Raw genomic sequence first — 19,019 nt, forward strand, 5'->3', positions numbered from 1 at the left:
GACTTTTCGTAAACCGAAGGGACAACCCCTAAAAGCTTAAAAGCCCAAAAGGGACCTACGGCCAGACTACTTATAAATATCACTTTCTACAATCACTTTCCATAATTTCTACAATTACTTTCACTAATTCATTCTTTTCACTACGACTATTTACTTAAAACTAAACTGAATAGCGTTTACATAAATCATTTATATACCTTAATAAAATTCTAGAACAAAAAGAAACAAAAAAATAAATAGACTTCCCTATAAAATACTGTAATAAACCGCCTTCTATAATAAAAAGTTCATTAAAGGCGCGTGCGCCATTTATAAAAAACAGATGACAGGCGCCGCGCGAATTCACTGAATTTTATAATTCCATTGTAGCTAGGCAGGGCCGGCCTAAGGATCTATTTCGCGAGCTTGTTCGTAACAATACTGTTTTATCCAGTCTCTTCATTCTTATTAGCCCTAACCTGACAGCTATCGATTTGTTTTCTTAGGGGTATCATCTGCATGAATGGCGGCTAATTTTATTTTAGGACACATTTGCTATCACGGCCTAGTTGCATAATAGACGAAGTGTAGGGCACTGCATGTTGCCCTAGTTAAATCGCTCCTTAATAATACTAATACTTGTATCCGACTATCAATCTTGAAAGTGCAATAATATTTTTTTCTTTTGATATTAAACAAGACCGAGTATGCAACAAAACACATTGTTATTTACCGTTTATGGTAACAGTAGCTTCGATATCGACATCGTTAATTTTTATTGTCCACCATCAAAATTAACGATTAACGGGTCGTATGCGAAGATATGTGACGATCACTGTATGCAAGATATGTGAACCATATAAATATAATACAACCAGTTTTTGCGTGCAGTGTTTTTAAATGTTTTTTATGTGAACGTATAATTAACCCCTTGTAACCCACAACCATAAATTACAAAATAGACAATATTTTGTGACGTAATAAATCGCGTATTTTTTTTGAAACTCAATATATTTTTTCATTAATTACAAAAAATAGAAGTGAGACATATATCACATCGAATGATATTCCTTTTTTCTATATGGTGTGGAAATCAATTATTTGTTTTTTATTGAAGCATAAAGCTACACCACATTTCTCATATATGGTTTGGGGAACTTCTGTGCACTAAAGGAATTTGTATCTAATCCGTTTCTCTGGCCCAACTGGCCAGTATCCTACATAATTTTAATGTACTACAGTTGGAGGAACATATTGCACTGGACCTCTGTGCATTTGAGCCTGATTATCACTTTCAATCGAATTGCAGTTCTTGATTGGGTTTCTCTGCACACGTTTGCAAGAATGGTTTCGTAAGGCACTTTTTACTGGCTTGTGATATCTACTAGATAATAGAATACACGTACTCTCCATCTTTTACTTGGCACAAAGATATTGTCAACTAAATCAACACCACCCCTGTATTGATTATATTCACTATCTTGGGCAGATCAACATTAACGTATCTCTTATTGTTTTTTTGTCATAACGTCTAATCTGGTCCTTGGGCATTTCACCTACAAAATTCGATACCATTCTATAAAATGTAAGGTCTTTCCAAGCAATAATGGTTAAAAGTCGGGAACTATCACATCATCGTCATCAAAATCCATCCCATCTTCGCTTTCTTCATCAGTAACAGGAAACTAAATAATTTCATTCTCACGAAGGTGATAATTCCGTGAAGGCATCCTAGAAAAAGTAATTTTGTATTAGTTATACCATAAATATTTTTTACCTTCGCTTATGATCATAAATGATACAAACACATGTCACAAAGCTTTCTAGAATACAAATTCACAACGTACTATCAAATATCTTATTTTAGACACTCAAAAGTCCGTATGGATTCTGTACGATTTTTTCAGTATGTTATAGAAATGTCTTAAGGATGTACAAGGAGTTAACAGGAACTACTGGATTAATACTATACCTAAATCTCAATGTAACAACTCCGTTAGTGAATTTAAAGAGGATTAAATGGAAAGGAAACAAATTTAGTTTGGTAATTTAGTGTCCGTGAGTTGTACATAGAAAAACAATATTTATTTTATTCATACAGTATGGAAAATAGTAAGGTATTTAATATATAAAATCAGAATTGTCCAATTTGTGCTCGCGAAAACAAATATATTGTTTAAATACAAAAAATAATTATTACCAAAAAACGGATTCTACACCAAATGCATACACTGCATGCATATTTTCGCATATTTCTGAAAAACTTGCATATATGTTGCATATAAGTCGGGTTAATTACACTATTTATATCTCACGAACGGAACCAAAGCTTGGAACCAAAAAGTAACATGAAACGTGGTACAAAAAACGCAACAAACAGCCAAAACTTTAGTCTAGCCGTTCGTTTGTTAAAAATGATATAACAAAACGCAACTGCCACGGAATATATAAACGCAACTGCCACGGAATAACAATACACAACTGACAACTAAATGTAATTTTATCTATAGTTTAGTATGATTGAAAATTTGGCATTTAAAAGTTCTGAAATTGACTGGTTTATGTGTTTGTTTCTATTAGTTTATCGTGCTAATATTATCATTGAAAATTACACGAACAAGACGATCGAATCTTTCCTGACAAAGCCGTTATGCAACTTGGGTTTAAAACATGGCGATTGAAAGTACTGAAGAAGAACAAGAAATTGCACGTGAAGAGAGCTGCGTTAGTATGGCTCATTTTCGTGCTTTTCAATTACATGAGCAAAGCAAGGCAGCCGCCCGCAAATCGGTTGAATTGACAATGCAAAATTGCCAAGGAAACTTCAAAGATCAATAACTAAATAATTTTCGATATGATTACAGCAGTCATTACTGCGTTCGCATTGGACTAATAAACGTTGTTTGCGAATATTGTGGTGCATTGAGGTTTTCTGGAGAAACGCTAAGACTATGATGTCTTCTGGCTTAACCAGTAGAATATTCCAGAATGTCAATTATAGATTTCGAACTATTTTCTTAATAAATACTTTGGGTATTGATATTTACAGTTTTGTTTCTTCATTAATTCTAAAATTAAACGCCCCTACCTGCAAAAATTGCAGTGGCTCTCAATCCGCTTTCCACCCACGTTGTTCGAAAAGGATGAAAACCACAAAAGGAAACTGCCCAGTCACACTGGAAAAGCCCCAAACCCCATACGACCTTTCTACCGACACCAACATCCTAATCGATATCCTGGCAACTCCTGGCATCTCGCGTACTAGTAGCCGAAACGCTACAACGCCTCATTACCCTTATTTTTGGAACTGTACCATGACTAGCGGCGTGGGTAACCGCATCCATTTCGCTTTTACCCAAAAACCAAGTACCTCTCGCTGATGTACACCTCCCACACCCACCCTACACACTCTTCGTCGGTGTTACAGGTTTCCTGCGGTTCCCCTGCAACCTGGTGAACCAAATGCTATTCAAAGAATCTCCCTGTTCAGTTTTCCAGTAAAAGTATTGTTGTAAGGGCAAAATGCCAAAGGATATTTCAAGACTGCTAATTCCTGGATCAGAAGCTATCCCGAGCTTTATTATTATTAGTCAATATGATAAAATTATAGAATTTATAAAATCAAAAATACACCGTCACTGTTTGCAGACGTTTTCTTTCTGAACGCCAACCTGTCTTTTTCATTCTTTATCACTGGACTGCATGCATAACTCATGTCTTCAATAACAAATTATTGAGTGAATAAAAATAGCTTTTTATTTGCAAATATCTTTTAATAAACTCCGTGGGCATATTGCCGATTCCACTTGAGAAGCATACACTCAAATATTTTAATCTATATGCAACTGGTTGTCATGCTAATTGGTATTATTAATTGTACTTTAAACATCGAAAATTATTTTGACGACGCAGATGTCGACAGTGTTTTTGTCAGAGATGTATCATTCCTCTAATTAAGTTTTTTTCTTTGTATTTAATAAAAAATATGAACTACTCGAGACTTAAAGATAAGATTCCAACGTCGAAGAACATAATACACCAATTAATTCAAGAATCCATAGAGTTTAACATGTTTGTATATTTGATTGACCTCACTGAAGCCTGTAATAATGTACGATTGAAGAACGTATTGAATATTCTAGAGAAACACAATATAAATAATAAACATGAAAATATTATTAAAGATACGAACACCGAAAATATAACAAGAATTGAATTAAATTTATGACCAGGATAAGATAGTTAGACAGGCTTACACTTTTCAATATTAGTATGAAAAGAATCATAGAGAGCATAAACAGGAAAGTTACAAAATGGGAGATCTATGAGTATCATTAAAAGTATTATAGGGATCTTGAAGTAGTAGCTACAGAGAATGAAGATGACCCAGGATATGAATGGTTAAAAGCAATAGCTACTACATGTAATCTAGTTGTCGGCAAGAACATAATATAAAAAAGAATGAAACCCAATTAACTTGGAGTAGCAATATAAAATGAAGGGGATTTAATAGAGAAAATAGGAACTTAAAGGACAGCGGATATTTGTAAGAAATATTATGCAGATACAATATGATGAATATACAAAGCAAGATGTGTATCTTCAAAACATGCATACCTATTCTCACGTAAACAACAAATAAATAATAAGGATGACTGCTATGAAAACTCTATGAACAATTAAGGGAGTGAGCATGAGAGATAGAACGAAAAATCAAGATATTAGAGAAGAACTAAGAATCCAGCATGTGGTGAGAGGACGTAAACGAGATGAAGAGATCGTGTCGAAAGAATGCCAGAAAACAAATGGGCAAAATAGGCCAAACCGTCTCAAAAAGAGCTCAAGAGTAGGCTAAATACTCGAAATTAAAGAGAACAGAGTCCTATTAAGAGAAATGACATTTTTCTGCCGCACTACATACTTTCAATAATGTCATAAAAAAATCTTGAGCTTCAGAGTCCGTATGAACGGTCTCTATAACTGTGCAAGTGATTGTTTGTAGCTGCTCCCAAACATTAATCATGGGATTGCGATCGATTTAACGAAAGTGAAAATCACGGGATATCATGTAGAATAAATCAGTCATTCCCATTTTTCTTTACAAAATATTATACTTTCAATTTGAGATACTGTAATAGTCCCAGAGCTGGCAAAAAAATACAGGGTCGCAATTTCAACTTGTAAACTGGCGGCCTCAACTTAGTACATCACCAAGGTCACTCCTTAAGGTCAGCATACGTCGAATATGAAAATGCCAGCTGGTTTTGCCGAACGGAAAAATTGGCTTAAAAACCTTAGAACGTGCGTGTGTGAAATCTTTTGTAATAACCCTTTGCAAGGAGTTTTGCAGACCGGAAAACCCTCGTAAGAAGTGATCGAAAGTGCCGGAAAACTCATCTGAAAAAACTCAGAACGTGCGCGCGCGAAACATTTTGTAACGTGAGGTTTAAACCTCAAATAAGAGCGGTGTAATAGCGCAAGAAGTTACGCAGGCCGGAAAACCTCTGAACAAAATTCGGCGTATATTTGAAATGAAAATTTTTCGTATTCGGATTAATGGAAAATTATTTTTTAAGTCTCCACTCAAAATATCTGTTAAAGCTAATAATTTTCCACCTACTCGAGCCGCCGCTAAAGACGCAAAAAACGTACTTCTAGTTTTTTTTTTAATCATTTACTGCGCCGATTATCAATTGATTTTGATATGACTATGATAAAGTTGCTCGGTACTGAGTAACGGCTCATGGTACCCCAAGAAACTTAAGAAACGCAAGATGGTAATCTAGGCGCTCCCCGTCTATAGCGGCATTTCTTGTACATTCAACATGGACAATTCTAATTCAAAAATTTGGTAGGAAAATTTATGCTTGCATCTTCATCAATCATCGTGTCAATGTATATGTTCAGTTTTCTCTTCTACCGAAAGCATAGTTCAGTTGTTTCATTTGTCTGTAAAATTTGACCACCATTTTCATCTACTTGTAAGGCACAGTCGTTCTATTCTCTATTAAAGAAGCAAAAAAATTCTGTGGTTATAATATTCTGATTGGTTTAACTTAATTGGTTACTTCTGCTTGTTTAAATATGGATATTTTCTTCAGAATATCTGCTAAAATAATTAATGAATACACTATTATGATTGCAACAGAAGATATCAAGATTCAGGATTATTGTTGCCAACAAGACAAGGAAATTTTTGACATACAGTTCCAACCACTACTGCACGCAAGTATGGAAACTATTATATTCGCGTAGTTTTGATTTCAATTTCAAGCGATTACTTGTTTAATATCAAGGAATCATAAAATACAGTATCCAAAACAATGACTAAATTTTTCGAAATGTTTGGTAGATGCTGATTGGACATATCTTAACTAATGCCGTGGTCATGTCTTAATAGTAATTTTTACTGTCAACATGAAGAATATTTGATTGTTTCCCCTTTGGGCAACAAGTATTTAAGACACAATTATTAGAATCATCACCCCAGTTATATCTAGCTACGTCATTATTTAAAACCAGCTAATGTCTAAACAGACTTTATTTTTTATTTATTCTCCATGTCCATGCTTCGTACTTATTGTACAGAAATTAATTATACACTAAACTATTCACTATTCACTAAACTAAGCACTAAGACTTATTACTAAACGCGTATCTAATTCATAGCATACCAATTCATTCATCATTCACTACAATTATTTACTGAGCCTGACTGCTAAACTAACGGATTTCTAGATAATTCGGATTTGATTGTAAGCAAATGAAAAAGCCTTCTCAGAAATTGTCTCTGTAAAAACAGTTACAATACGATATAACTATCTTATAAAACTGTACCCAACTTAACATTCTATTAACATATAAAACAGGGCCGGCTTCACGGTCTAAGTTCGACGATACGACATGATACCATTATGACCCTTCAAGCCATGTTTGAGACCACACTCTATGAAAACACATCGAAGTGTTTCTTGACATTTATATTCATGCACTTTGATCTGAATCATGTCCATAGTTGGAACTAAACTATTTTACGAATAAATATTATAAGATAAGCTCTGGTGTACCAGTATTGCGAACAGAATTATTTTATACTTCTTATAGTCCTCCAAGTAAAAACAGAAATAGATAAAGTGTATTTCTTCTAATTCATAAAAGGTTTTCGGAGAATTCCTGCGTTTTTACATGGACATCAAAACTATTTTCATCTAATTTATTTATACCTATCATCCTTCATTGAACGAAATTTATGTCGACAATTATTACAACAAAACTTTTCCTTAAATATTCTTGTATTTCATTTTGTTCTGAAATTTGAAAATGATAAATGAAAATATTTTTGTCTTGCTCATTCTTTGCAGATCGATTCTTCAACAACACATGCAAACACACACCGGAAAATTGTGCAAATGTCCTCACACCGGATGTATATTCACAGCCAGAAAAATGAGTGAAATAAATGAACATTGCAAAATACATTCCGACGACAAGAATTTCTCTTGCGACCTTTGCGACTATAAAGGAAAAACCAAATCGCTATTAGCAAAGTAAGTAAAAATTTGTTATGGTCAAAGAACATTCTCAGTGTTGTCATCGTTATCTGAAAATATGTATAAATATTTTCTTGGAGGTCATCTAATTAGTTTTCCCTCACAAGAATAATAACCAGGAATCTATTCTTGCTTTTTAGCCCCGATCAATTCAAAGTATTGAATTAAATGAACTAGGGTTGCATACAAGGTGAAAAATCTTGTCATGTCTTGTGGAAAGTTAAGTCTTGTCTCATGTCGCACGCCAGAATCTCGCAGAGATCTCGTAAAAAACTCCCGATGTTTTTATGTTTCATATGTTAATAAAATACACAAATGGAATTGATTCAAATTTTAATAAACAAAATCATAGTAATCTAGCAAGATAAATAGAAATAAAACAGATACATAAAATACAAAAAACAGAGAGAGATGCTATGCCACCCTTATTATTTGCTTTTACGTCGTATGATTTTTATATTAATTGGAAAATTTCGTTCTAGATCCAACATTCCCCAAATTCTCCAAATTCATAATGACTTTTTGTTCATGTTCTTGACTACCAGAATCATCCAAAGCTCTTGAGAAATATACCAGGAATAGTGATAATGTATAACCTGCTACCACATTTATGACATTTATTTATATGAATATGAATCGTCAATACTACAATATAATATAATACCTGCTCTCCCTTTACATCAAAACTCAATTTGGAGCAACCTTAATCTCACTGCACTTCATAGGACCATATCGAGTGACCTAATCACCCTTAAATCATGGTGCGATTCTAGTCTTCTCTGTCTAAACGTTTCTAAAATCAAAGTTTTATCATTTAAAAATATATTGCAGCCTTTTGATTAAATAACACCACCATTAACATCGTTGATTCTGTAAAATTCTTAACGCTTGTTGTGGACAATTCTTTGAAATGGGGGTTACATATTTCCGTCTCATCTAAAAAATGTCTCCTGTTCCTCCTGTTTTGTACTGAGATCAGTTTCCATAGAACTGAATGTTTCTGTTCAGTTTAATGCAAATATCATCATATCGTATTATTGATCAATAAAGTTCCAATATGATTGGTCAATATCAAAAATACCAAGAGTTTCTCGTTCAAAGCATTGAGGAGACAATGCTTATTGGTTCGTAGCATAACAGTACATTATGAATATATAAAAAAAATGTGTAAATCCTTTTCTCAGTTAACGTTTCCCTCGTAGTTGAATATCCATGATGACATTCCACGTTCAATTCTTCTCAGTCATCAAAATCTAAATTTGGTTTAGAAGTTATATGATTAGATTATGTAAAATGAAAATATAATTTCCAGGCACATGAAAATTCACAGAGAGATCAGAAAGTTTCAATGTAAACATTGTTCCTTCACTACAAGGAATACTCAGCATCTCCGAAGACACATCAGAATACATACCGGAGCTAAACCCTTCAGTTGTCCTCATTGCGACTATAAATGTAGCAATTTAGTAAGTAATGTTTATAATGCTAATACTATCCCGTTATAATAACCTCGGTGGAAGGAATATTCTATTGGAAAACATTCAATGAAAAACCTCGTTTTAGTCATCATCATTAGTCAAATCAGTTCAACACTCAATATTTGCACATGTGAACTGAGCAGGATATTAGGTTGCTATTATTAATAAAAAAAACCTAACCTAACATAACCAACAAATATTCAGAATTCTAAGGATCATTACGATTTTTCAAGCATTGTGTTCTTTGTTCCCGCTATACTTAGTTTTTCCCAGTTGTTTATCTAACATAACAAGGCTAAAATTCTATTGAGAATTGTAAATGTTCAAATTGAGCTCTGTATTTTTTGTGGGTGGTCTTTTCACCCTATTTAATCATAGCTTATCACATAATTTTGCAGTCTCGACTATTGTTCTCCATTTTTCTCTGTCCTGCATCTGGTTGTTCCAGTCAAGTACTCCTAGATTTTTCAAATCTTGCACAATCTGATCTTTCCATCTATTTTTGGTCTACCAGGCAATCTTTTCTCGATCGGTCTCCATTCTGTGATTTTCCTTGTACCCTGCCGTTTATCCATTTTTCCATTGTATTCTTTTTACTGTAATTGTATTTACTGTATCCGCATATTCTAATATATTCTTAATTTCATAGTTCATAAGTCCTCTATATCCATTATTTCCAGCTTTTACTAGCCGATGAATTTTCTTAATTATTCTCTTCTCATATATCCTTAATTGTTCTTTGTCTATATTTGTTAGTCTCATTGTATGTAACTACTGGTTTTATCGCAGTCTGGTAGACTCTTAATTATCTTGCTCTGCTAATTCTTTTGCTCTGCATTATAGTTTTGTATTTATTACATGCCCTAAATCCCGCATGAATTCTTTGTTTGTTTTGTCTCGTTTTCTGTGTCATTTTTGTTGCTTGTCATTGTTCCGAATTACTTAAAGATTGGGTCATTTATATTCACTGTTTTTTGTTTGCGAAATTTCTTCTTTCTTTCAATTTCCATATATTTTGCTTTTTTCTGATTTATTTTCAATCCTCTTTTTCCTGCCTCTCTTACAATTTTCTCTAATGTGTTCTCTAGACTCTTTTGGTCTCTTGCTAATAGATCATCAGCTTATGCTATTACTTGTATTGATTTATTAATGATACTTCCATCGAAATTACTTATTATGCTTTCAGCTGCAATGTTAAACAATACCGCTGAGAGTCCATCACCCCAGCATTTATTTCAAATTCCTCAGATGGTCTGTTTTTTGTTATTATCCTTGCCCTCAAATTTAGCATAGTCATTTTCACCAATCGTATCAACTTTTGGGGTACTTGTAATTTTTTCATATCCTTTATAACCGTCCTCTTTTTCAGACTGTCGAATGCTCGTTTGAAGTCAATGAATAGCATTTGCATATTAATGTTGTGCTCATAGCTTTTTTCGATCACTTGTTTTATAGTATGTATGGCATCTACTGTTGATTTTCCTTGCCTAAAACCTTTTTCATATTCCCTTATTTAGTCTATCATTTATTAATGTTGTTAGTATTTTGTATACGGTATTAAGCAAACTAATACCTCTATAATTGCTACATAATGTTGGGATTTCCTCCCTTCAGTATTCCTCCCTTTTCCGTACCTTTGGGCTGAAATGAAACAATCTTCAGGTTTTAATTTAGCCGAATTTATATTCCCACATATATATGCCGTACCCGTAAAAATAAAAAATCCAAGAAACAAAAATCTTATAAACCTTATAACAATAAGCAATAATATCTAATTACGTTTACAGGAAAATTTGAGAAAGCACGTTCTTTCCACCAACAAGCACATCGGAAAATTTTTGTACGAATGTAAATTCTGTACCGAAGGCTCAATACATTTTCAAAGTAACTTCGCAAAAGATTTCAAAGTCCATTTGGTTACGGAGCACGCGCAAATGTTTGACAATAGTAACGAAGCTACTTCCTACATTGCCGGTATTTACGACGTCCATAATGATATCGTTCAAGTTTTCATCGAGACTGCTCCAGAACAAAAGTACGTACTAAATTCTTACACTAGCACTCACATCACTAAAAAACATTCCACTTCAATATTTAACAGTAATCAATAGATTTCAATGAAATGGTGTGGTTAAAATGGTAATGACAACTGACAATTATCGAAGTGGACTATTTCTATAAACAATTTTTGGTAAAGGAGAATTCTTAAAAGTCTGTTTCTTCTTATACAGAAGCTTGTGGTTAACTAGAAAGTTAAATGAGTGGAACCAACACAAACACGAAATAAGTCAAAAAACTGAAATTAGGAGTTTCTTTTCAATACCAAGATCGTCTTGGTTTGATTCTAAATTAGATCATCACTTATGCTTATTACCGAAATTGAAATGGGATTTACTAGAGTTGTCTGACAATTGTCCTACTTAAGAAAGTCACAACAAAATCATAATCATCTCTATTTTTCATTCTATACATATTTTCCAGCCAAGCTCTAACCTTTGTAACCCTTTCAAATGATAGTTGCCGTTTTTCTCCTCAAAATAGGCTTTTACGTATTCGATGAAATTCTCTCTCGTGCAAGTGAAATTTTGGGGCTAGAAAACCGGAAAAAGCCGTAGGGGGTCATATCTGGTGAATACGGTGAGTAATCAACCAATTCGAAGTGAAATGTGTGAGAAGGTGCTTTGTCCTGATTTTCTTTTTCCTTTTTCTTCCAATGCAATGGCTTTTTTTGTAATTTCTTCCTCTATCTTACCAAACATGATTATCGCAAAAAAGGGTCTGTGTATCCACTATCAAATCAATAAGTCATTAATGATTGAGAAATGTTCATTTGAATGTGGTTTTGGTCGTCGAGTACCATTTTGTTTAATTTTCTTTAATGTACCTCCAAATTATTGAGAATGAATTCCCCAAGAACATTCATCCAAGTTCACTTATTCTCATCCATTCCACTGTTTTCTTCTTCACTATTCCTCAATGTGGTATCTGCAGTTATAATGCAAGTGGCAGAATGTTCGTTTTAAAGATTTATTCTTTCACAAACACTCGTATCGGTCAAAAGCTGCACTAAGCTAATCCACTGATCAGGAGTATAAACTAAAGGTGATATCAGACGGTTAACTATTCGGTTCATTTGGATGAATGATCACTCAAGTGAATTTTCTCTTTTGTTTCATTCCACGCTCACAACACACTCACAAGACAACTTTATTCACTCATTTCCTCGAATATATCGTCAAAGGAATTCGAATAAACGTTCTCTTTATGTTCATACGTTCACTCACACGATTCATTCAATTAATACCTAGACGTTTCATTCTTAATGAAAGATGCTGAATGAAAAACTTGAATGAATAAAAAGTGAACCGTCTGATTTCACCTTAATAGAGCTGGAGAAATGACCAGAACATTGTGTTTATCGTCTACCATGAGTTTGTACTCTGAATAAATCGTCGATCGTTGTTATTTTTTACAGTAACATATAAATAACCCCACGTTGGTCAGAAACTAACCTAACCAGTCGGTAACAACGCACACCAACCAGTTCGTGAAGTTTCACTGGAGAAGCCCATGCCTCACAAAGATTTTGGCTCGATACTTTTTGCACAAATCTCGTAAATACTGCTGTGTAAATGAATTGATCCTATTTTTCCATCACACCCCGTACCTATATATCATGTTTTAATTCTAATACATTACAACATGTACAATATTTGACGTTTTTTTTACTATCAGTAAAATTACTTAATTCCAATTTTCATCAATTTTTACATATCTGATTCTAATTTGTGAGTACAATAATTTTTTCCACAGAAATATTCAAGAATTGCCATCTGCAGAAGACAGAGATGAAGAACATTCAAAACTCAATACTGATGACGATCCCGTAGTTTGTCAACCAGAGACAGATGTTCCATCTACTTCAGGAAAAGATCATTTGATGCAAAGATTAATAATCCCTAAGTACGATTGTGATACTGTAGAAAATCTCCCCGATTCTTGGAGCTTAGTAGGAAAATATGACGTCGAAGAAGCTTCTGGAACTCTCATTCCTTTCGAAAGTGACAGTGAAAGTTTATTTCAAGAGCATTTCCAATGAATTTTTGATTAATTTTATCCATGTTTGAATTAATATTGTATATTACAGTTCACAAAACATTGAGTTCGATCCTGTTTATATTAATTTTCAGTTCACTCCACCCCTGTACATACATCTTACATCCTATTGATGAACAAAACCCCGGGGGTCCATGCTGAAGAACTCCGAGGCATAAATAACTAAACCACTCAGCTTGAGGCTGCTTGAGTTATTTCTTCTTATTCGTCGATTGTTATTCATTATTCTCTTGTTCTGTCAATCAAATTGCCAGTCGCTTTACCAACCTTCTACGATACCCACTAATGTGATTTCTTGTTTTTAACAAAATGGCCGTCTCGATATTTCTGATTCGTGTAAACCGTTCAATATATACGTACATACTTACTCTCCAATTATTATTATAATGATACAATCAGTCATTGAACAAAAGCAATAAATAATTCCACAGAAGGATAATTAAAAAAATATTTTTGTCAAAATATATAATTACAGTATATTCTAATGTCAATGTAAAAAGAGATGTTTTTAATCCCACTGCTGGCAAAAGCCCCACAATATCAGGCGTTTGTCTATAAATTTTAAAATAAACGTGCAATGTTCAATATGTAATTGATTCATTCAATTTGAGTTGTTCCTTCTATCATTTCATTTTCTCGACCATTCCATCTGATTGCGAATATAATGCGGTTGTCGTAGTTTTCCTCATTCTCAGCTTCTCATAAATTGCTTCTTATAAATTTCCTTAAATACATGACTCTAGAATTTTTTTCTTTATCGTTGAGAACTTCCACAAGCTGATAGATTCTTTCACCAATACAGTTGTGGCCTCCTGTCTCGGGATCGCGTAAATTTCCACTCTGTAAAATAATCTGTTATGACTAGAATGTATTGTGAATATAATAAGGTTCCCGAGGAGTTGTGGATGCTAGGAACGGGATTTGGCGAAGATGGCTCCCTTTCTATCTGTTGCCGGCCCTGGCGAAGTCTCTACAACGTTCATTCTTGTCTTAGTAGTCATGAAAGATGAAATTTCAATTTGATTCTCACTCTAGATACGAATTACGCCCAGTGATTCGATTTTTATGTGCAAAAAACGTACCTCCGTTGGACATTCATTCCCAACTGTGTTAGGTATATGGGGAAGAGGGTATGAGTTTGCAGCATATGCACTAATGGTGCCGAAAATTCCAAGACGAACGTACAGATCTGGATGGAATACTGTCACAGCCCAGACTTAGTCACCAGTTATTGCCTTCTCTTCCCTCTATTAAAGAAACATTTTGGAGTGACTATTTCGCAACCGACGAAGAGATGAAAGAAGAGGTTTTAAGCTATCTTCACGACATGGCGATAGACTTCTACGACATAAAGGGAAACCTGGTGTTTACCACTACTTTCTGTCATCGGAATTGATCCAGCGGTAACTTAAGTAATCCTTTTGAAAGGTCTCCCAACATTATACTGTTTCCGGAGAACCTATCTCTTGCGATGTAGTTCATTACTTGTAGCACAAGTCAGACATTTCTCACACCAGTCCTTCACATCGTCGGAACTCTTCATCCAATAAAACCTCCCACGAATTCGCTGGAGCGTTTTCTTCATTCCCTGATGGAATGTCGTGGAACTTTTTTAGTACCTCAGCTACTGCTGTTCTCGGAATGACTAGCTGTCTTCTCTTCTCGGAACCATCATCGTTTTCTAGGATTCTTTTTAACTGGGTCTCTTTTAGGACTAGGGAGTCTCGATAGTCATTCAATTGATCTAGCGATCTGGAATTTTTGAACTGCAACAACCACTTGAGTGCTGAATGATCCGTCAGGATTAAGAACTTCCTTCCATAGAGATACTTCAGACTTCACTACCGCCCAAAGTAGACTTCTAGTGACGCAGAAGTTTCGTTCGGGTTTTGAGAGAACTTTGATAAAGTATTTCAGCACCATTTTTTTATGGATTTGTGAGAGCAGTCCTCAACGAAGTCTGATATCGGTTACTCGACACAGTACACAGGGTGAATGTAAAAATATCCAACTTCGTGTCGACTACATGTTGGTTAGTAGTAGTTTGACATGAGATTAATTGTGAACCGACCTTGAGTTGTTGATGGTGAACGTTTAAAAGAAACAAATCGCTCATTTTCTACGTATAGCTTGATATTGTCCACGTAAAGAAAATGGGAGATGGTACAGTTGATGTTTCTATTAACTTTGATGTTAAAACCATACCATACTATGATTGAGTATAATGTATAGGGATTCATTGGAAAGCAGAACAAAAACGGGTTCAAAGAGTCACCTTGATAGATTCCCCTACGAGGGTATTTCGTTAGTAATTATGGAATTTGAACCAGTTTGCAAATGTAGGTTCGTTTACCATTCTTTCATCGTTGTTGAAATAAATATAAAAATAGTTGGGTGTACTTTATAAATCTGCAAGACCTCCACAATCCAGAAATGATCAAACGCCTTCTTGTAATTCACGAAAAGTGTGTATATTCCGGTGTTTGTCGAAGTGTCAAGTTATTCTTCACACCCTCTTCTGCACCCTTTCTGTTACGTCACTAAGATGTTATTTTCCACTCCGTCCTATAAATTCTGTTATGATACAAGGTTTGGTTGATATTAAAAATGATATTCTGTCGCTTCTTTTTTGTGTACAAGATGTATCTTGATGAACACTTGGATGTCGCTTTCATCTTTTGCTAAACTAAATCAATATACTCCCACAAATGTCGTTGATGCTCTGGATATCGTGTGTGAGTACCTATTCAGTATCTACCAAATATAGTGTAACAACCACACAAAGCTGATGCCTAATTAAGGATATGAGAAAAGACAGAAATATCTAGATTTTTCACGCGCAACTAAGTGTCTGTAAGTGAGAGGGCTGCTACTTGAGTTTTGACATGTGTCACCGATGTGAATATGTCAAATATGACATTGCCACCTTGAAGTTTGATATTTTTAATGGTGAACGTAATCCAAACGTGTTGTCATACGAATGCTATTTGAGTTGTTTACAGATAATTGAAACATTTTGACCAAAAAATGGAATTAAATCACTAACATTTTTTAAGATTTTCGACGTGGATTAAACCAATATAACACCATTTCTAACCACCGTCTTTTAACTGCTATTGCAAGATCGTCATGTTATGTACCGTGAGATTAACGCATAGTTGGGCATTAGTTCCACACGCATACCTTCATTGACATTTGGGAGTCAAAAAGATTTGTTCGCGTTGGATACCGCATAATTTGACAAATGCTGAAAAAATCAATCGCGGTGCTACGCTCTTCAGTTCAAACAAAAACGTTTTTGAACAGTGAAAACATCGAATCGTACAGACCTTGTTTGTACACCCAATTATTTTTTTTATTCCCGCAGATCAAAAATAAATTACGTGGTCAACGTTTTTCTACACCTGAAGAAGCGATTTATGCGTTTTGCAAGTACCTCAATCGGAATGGAAAAAACGCTTCGACAATTAGTTCAAACGGATATAAAAGAGTATTGATCTTAATAGAGAATAGTTTGAAAAATAATAAAGCAAAATACCTCTTATTATTCCTTATAATTATACAAAAAAATAAATGTTACATTATTGATGAATTTAATTTAGTTAAATGTATTTTCTAAATAGACATCCAAGAACCTGTTTTGAATAAACGATAATAATTGTTAGTATACAATTATTAACAATTTTTCGAAATTATATATGGAAATCTTTTTTTTGTTTGTCTTTACATTGACATTAGATAAATTATAACTATGAATAATTGGAAAATTACATATTTTTCTTTTAAAGCATTCGAGGTAAACAATTAGAGGAAGTGACCCCATGCATCTTCTGGTAGTATATGTAAGTACCTCCGACGTGAATGAAAGATATATAACACACAGATAAATCTTTCATATAGTAGGTATACACACAACAAAACGGAAGATTCATCTCACCTTGATGTAGGGGACTAAATTTCGTCTTTCTATCTCCTTTGCACTTTTGTTTAGACGGCCACGTACACGACAAATGTTCAGATTTACTGGAAATCCGTTTATTTTGGGGAGAAGAACTCAGAAGTATAACAATAAAATAAGAAAAAAATAAGATTAACAAAACGAGGGGTGTTAGATTCGTATGATGTCGGATCCTGTGGTTTACTCAAGATATGAGTTCATTTTTAAAATGTTCGGAATTTCGAATATATCAAAGTATAAAAGACAATCTATTATAGAAGTTGAATTATTTGCACAAAGAGTGCTTTTATAAGCTTTTAAAGATTCTAAAATATCTGCACTGATATTTAATAAAATTTTAAAATCAGAAGTACCTTTACCACTCTCTATTTCACACACACCTAGTCCAAATCCTCCTCTCCCAGAATGATTCCTCAAAGATCTCGTTTCATGAGGTAGTCAATTTTTTCTGCTGCTTCCTCTCCTTCCTACCTTCATGATTTTAGTGTCTGTGTCTGGCTATCCTCTTCTTCAGAATAGTGGTATGCACTTTACTCTATTAAGGGGCAATTTCTTAGCCGACCTTAAAGAGTAGATCCACTCATTAAACCTTTCCCCATTCGAAAATCCTTCCGATCCTCACATTTAGAAAATATCTAATAGATGGTCCTTGTAAGGCAACTACTTACCTCAAAAAGTTCTATATACTGATATCTGAATCAGTCGGTTTGTCTAATACTTGCAGATAATAATTAAAATTGAATAAATAAACAGGTATGTTCAAAACTAAGAGCGCCCAAATTCTAATCTCATAAGACTTTTATATCCGGGTTTCTTTTTCACTGAATATATTTTTGTCCTTCCGAAAACAGTCAAAAACTTACTTAAAAATTGTTATTTTCAAATTTAGAACCATGGTATAACGCCATTGAATACCATATCCATTGAGGACTATGATCTTAGCCTTTTCATGGTCAGGTCTATTTCCATCCAGTGCTAGATACATATTTAATTATAGATAAAGTTGAAAAATAAAATAACTTCGTTTGTGTAACTGGCTCTTCGTATTCGGCTTTCCATGTCTATGTTTAGTCATGGAACGACAGTCATGTTTCCAAAGACCAATAGTTAAAATCTTTCAAAATCATTTAACTGCCGAGAATTTGCATTTCTAGGCACTCTATGTAAGATTAACACTGGAAAAGTAACGTTTGAAACCACCCACACCAATAAATTCTACATTCTGATTAAGTTGGTTCTCGTCCAGTAATTTTAATAGAAAATTAGAATCGCACCTTCTAATAAGACTTCCATATCCGGGTTACTACACAGTGAGTATATTTTTTCCTTCGGAACAGTCAAAATCAGAATTAAACCTCGTTGAATATAGAACTACAGACATTAAATATAAAAAAAAATTAATTTTTTAGACGTCGCCATCTGAAAGTTGTTCGTTCTGTATTCATTTAAATACCGAAAGCTGTGTTTTGAGTTTTCCATGTAGTGAAAGTGACAGTTCCGTACTGCAAAACACTTTCGGGACGCTCTGGAGTAGACAAACTTAACTTCCTTAAAGTTTTACTTCGATGATTTTGCATAACCTTAAATTTTTAATTTTCTGAAATTATTTGTTTTATCCGAAGTTTTGTCTAAATAAATTAATAACAATGAATGATGATGAAACATCAGCGATGAAGAGTTACTGGAATCCTCAGGGTAATTGAAAAAATTTTGGATTTTATGCGTCGTCCAAGAAATGTTGTGTACGCCGCGGCTGAAATACTACTTTGTTGTAAAAAGTAGCACTTTCAGTCATTGGCATACAAATAACTATTGAAACTATTATTTCAAGTAGTCCACCTTGTTTAAAGAATTCTGACATTGCCAATTTAGAATCAATTAATAGTTTTCTCATATTTAGAAAGTTATTTTTTTCAATCCCATTTAATATAATGAGGC

General features: G+C 34.0%; 1 protein-coding gene across 1 annotated transcript in view; it reads left to right on the plus strand.

Moving 5' to 3' along the window:
* Positions 1–13,184, plus strand: part of LOC130444005 (zinc finger protein 585B) — a 100,196-nt gene extending 87,012 nt beyond the window's left edge. The window contains exons 8-11 of the mRNA XM_056778959.1: positions 7,341–7,526; positions 8,842–8,995; positions 10,795–11,042; positions 12,821–13,184. Of these exons, the coding sequence (XP_056634937.1) occupies positions 7,341–7,526; positions 8,842–8,995; positions 10,795–11,042; positions 12,821–13,106 (874 nt within the window). The 3' untranslated portion in view covers positions 13,107–13,184. The remainder of the gene's footprint in view (positions 1–7,340; positions 7,527–8,841; positions 8,996–10,794; positions 11,043–12,820) is intronic.
* Positions 13,185–19,019: the final 5,835 nt, after the last annotated feature.

The sequence above is a fragment of the Diorhabda sublineata genome, chromosome 1 (genome assembly GCF_026230105.1).
Source record: "Diorhabda sublineata isolate icDioSubl1.1 chromosome 1, icDioSubl1.1, whole genome shotgun sequence".
Taxonomy (NCBI): Eukaryota; Metazoa; Arthropoda; class Insecta; order Coleoptera; family Chrysomelidae; genus Diorhabda; species Diorhabda sublineata.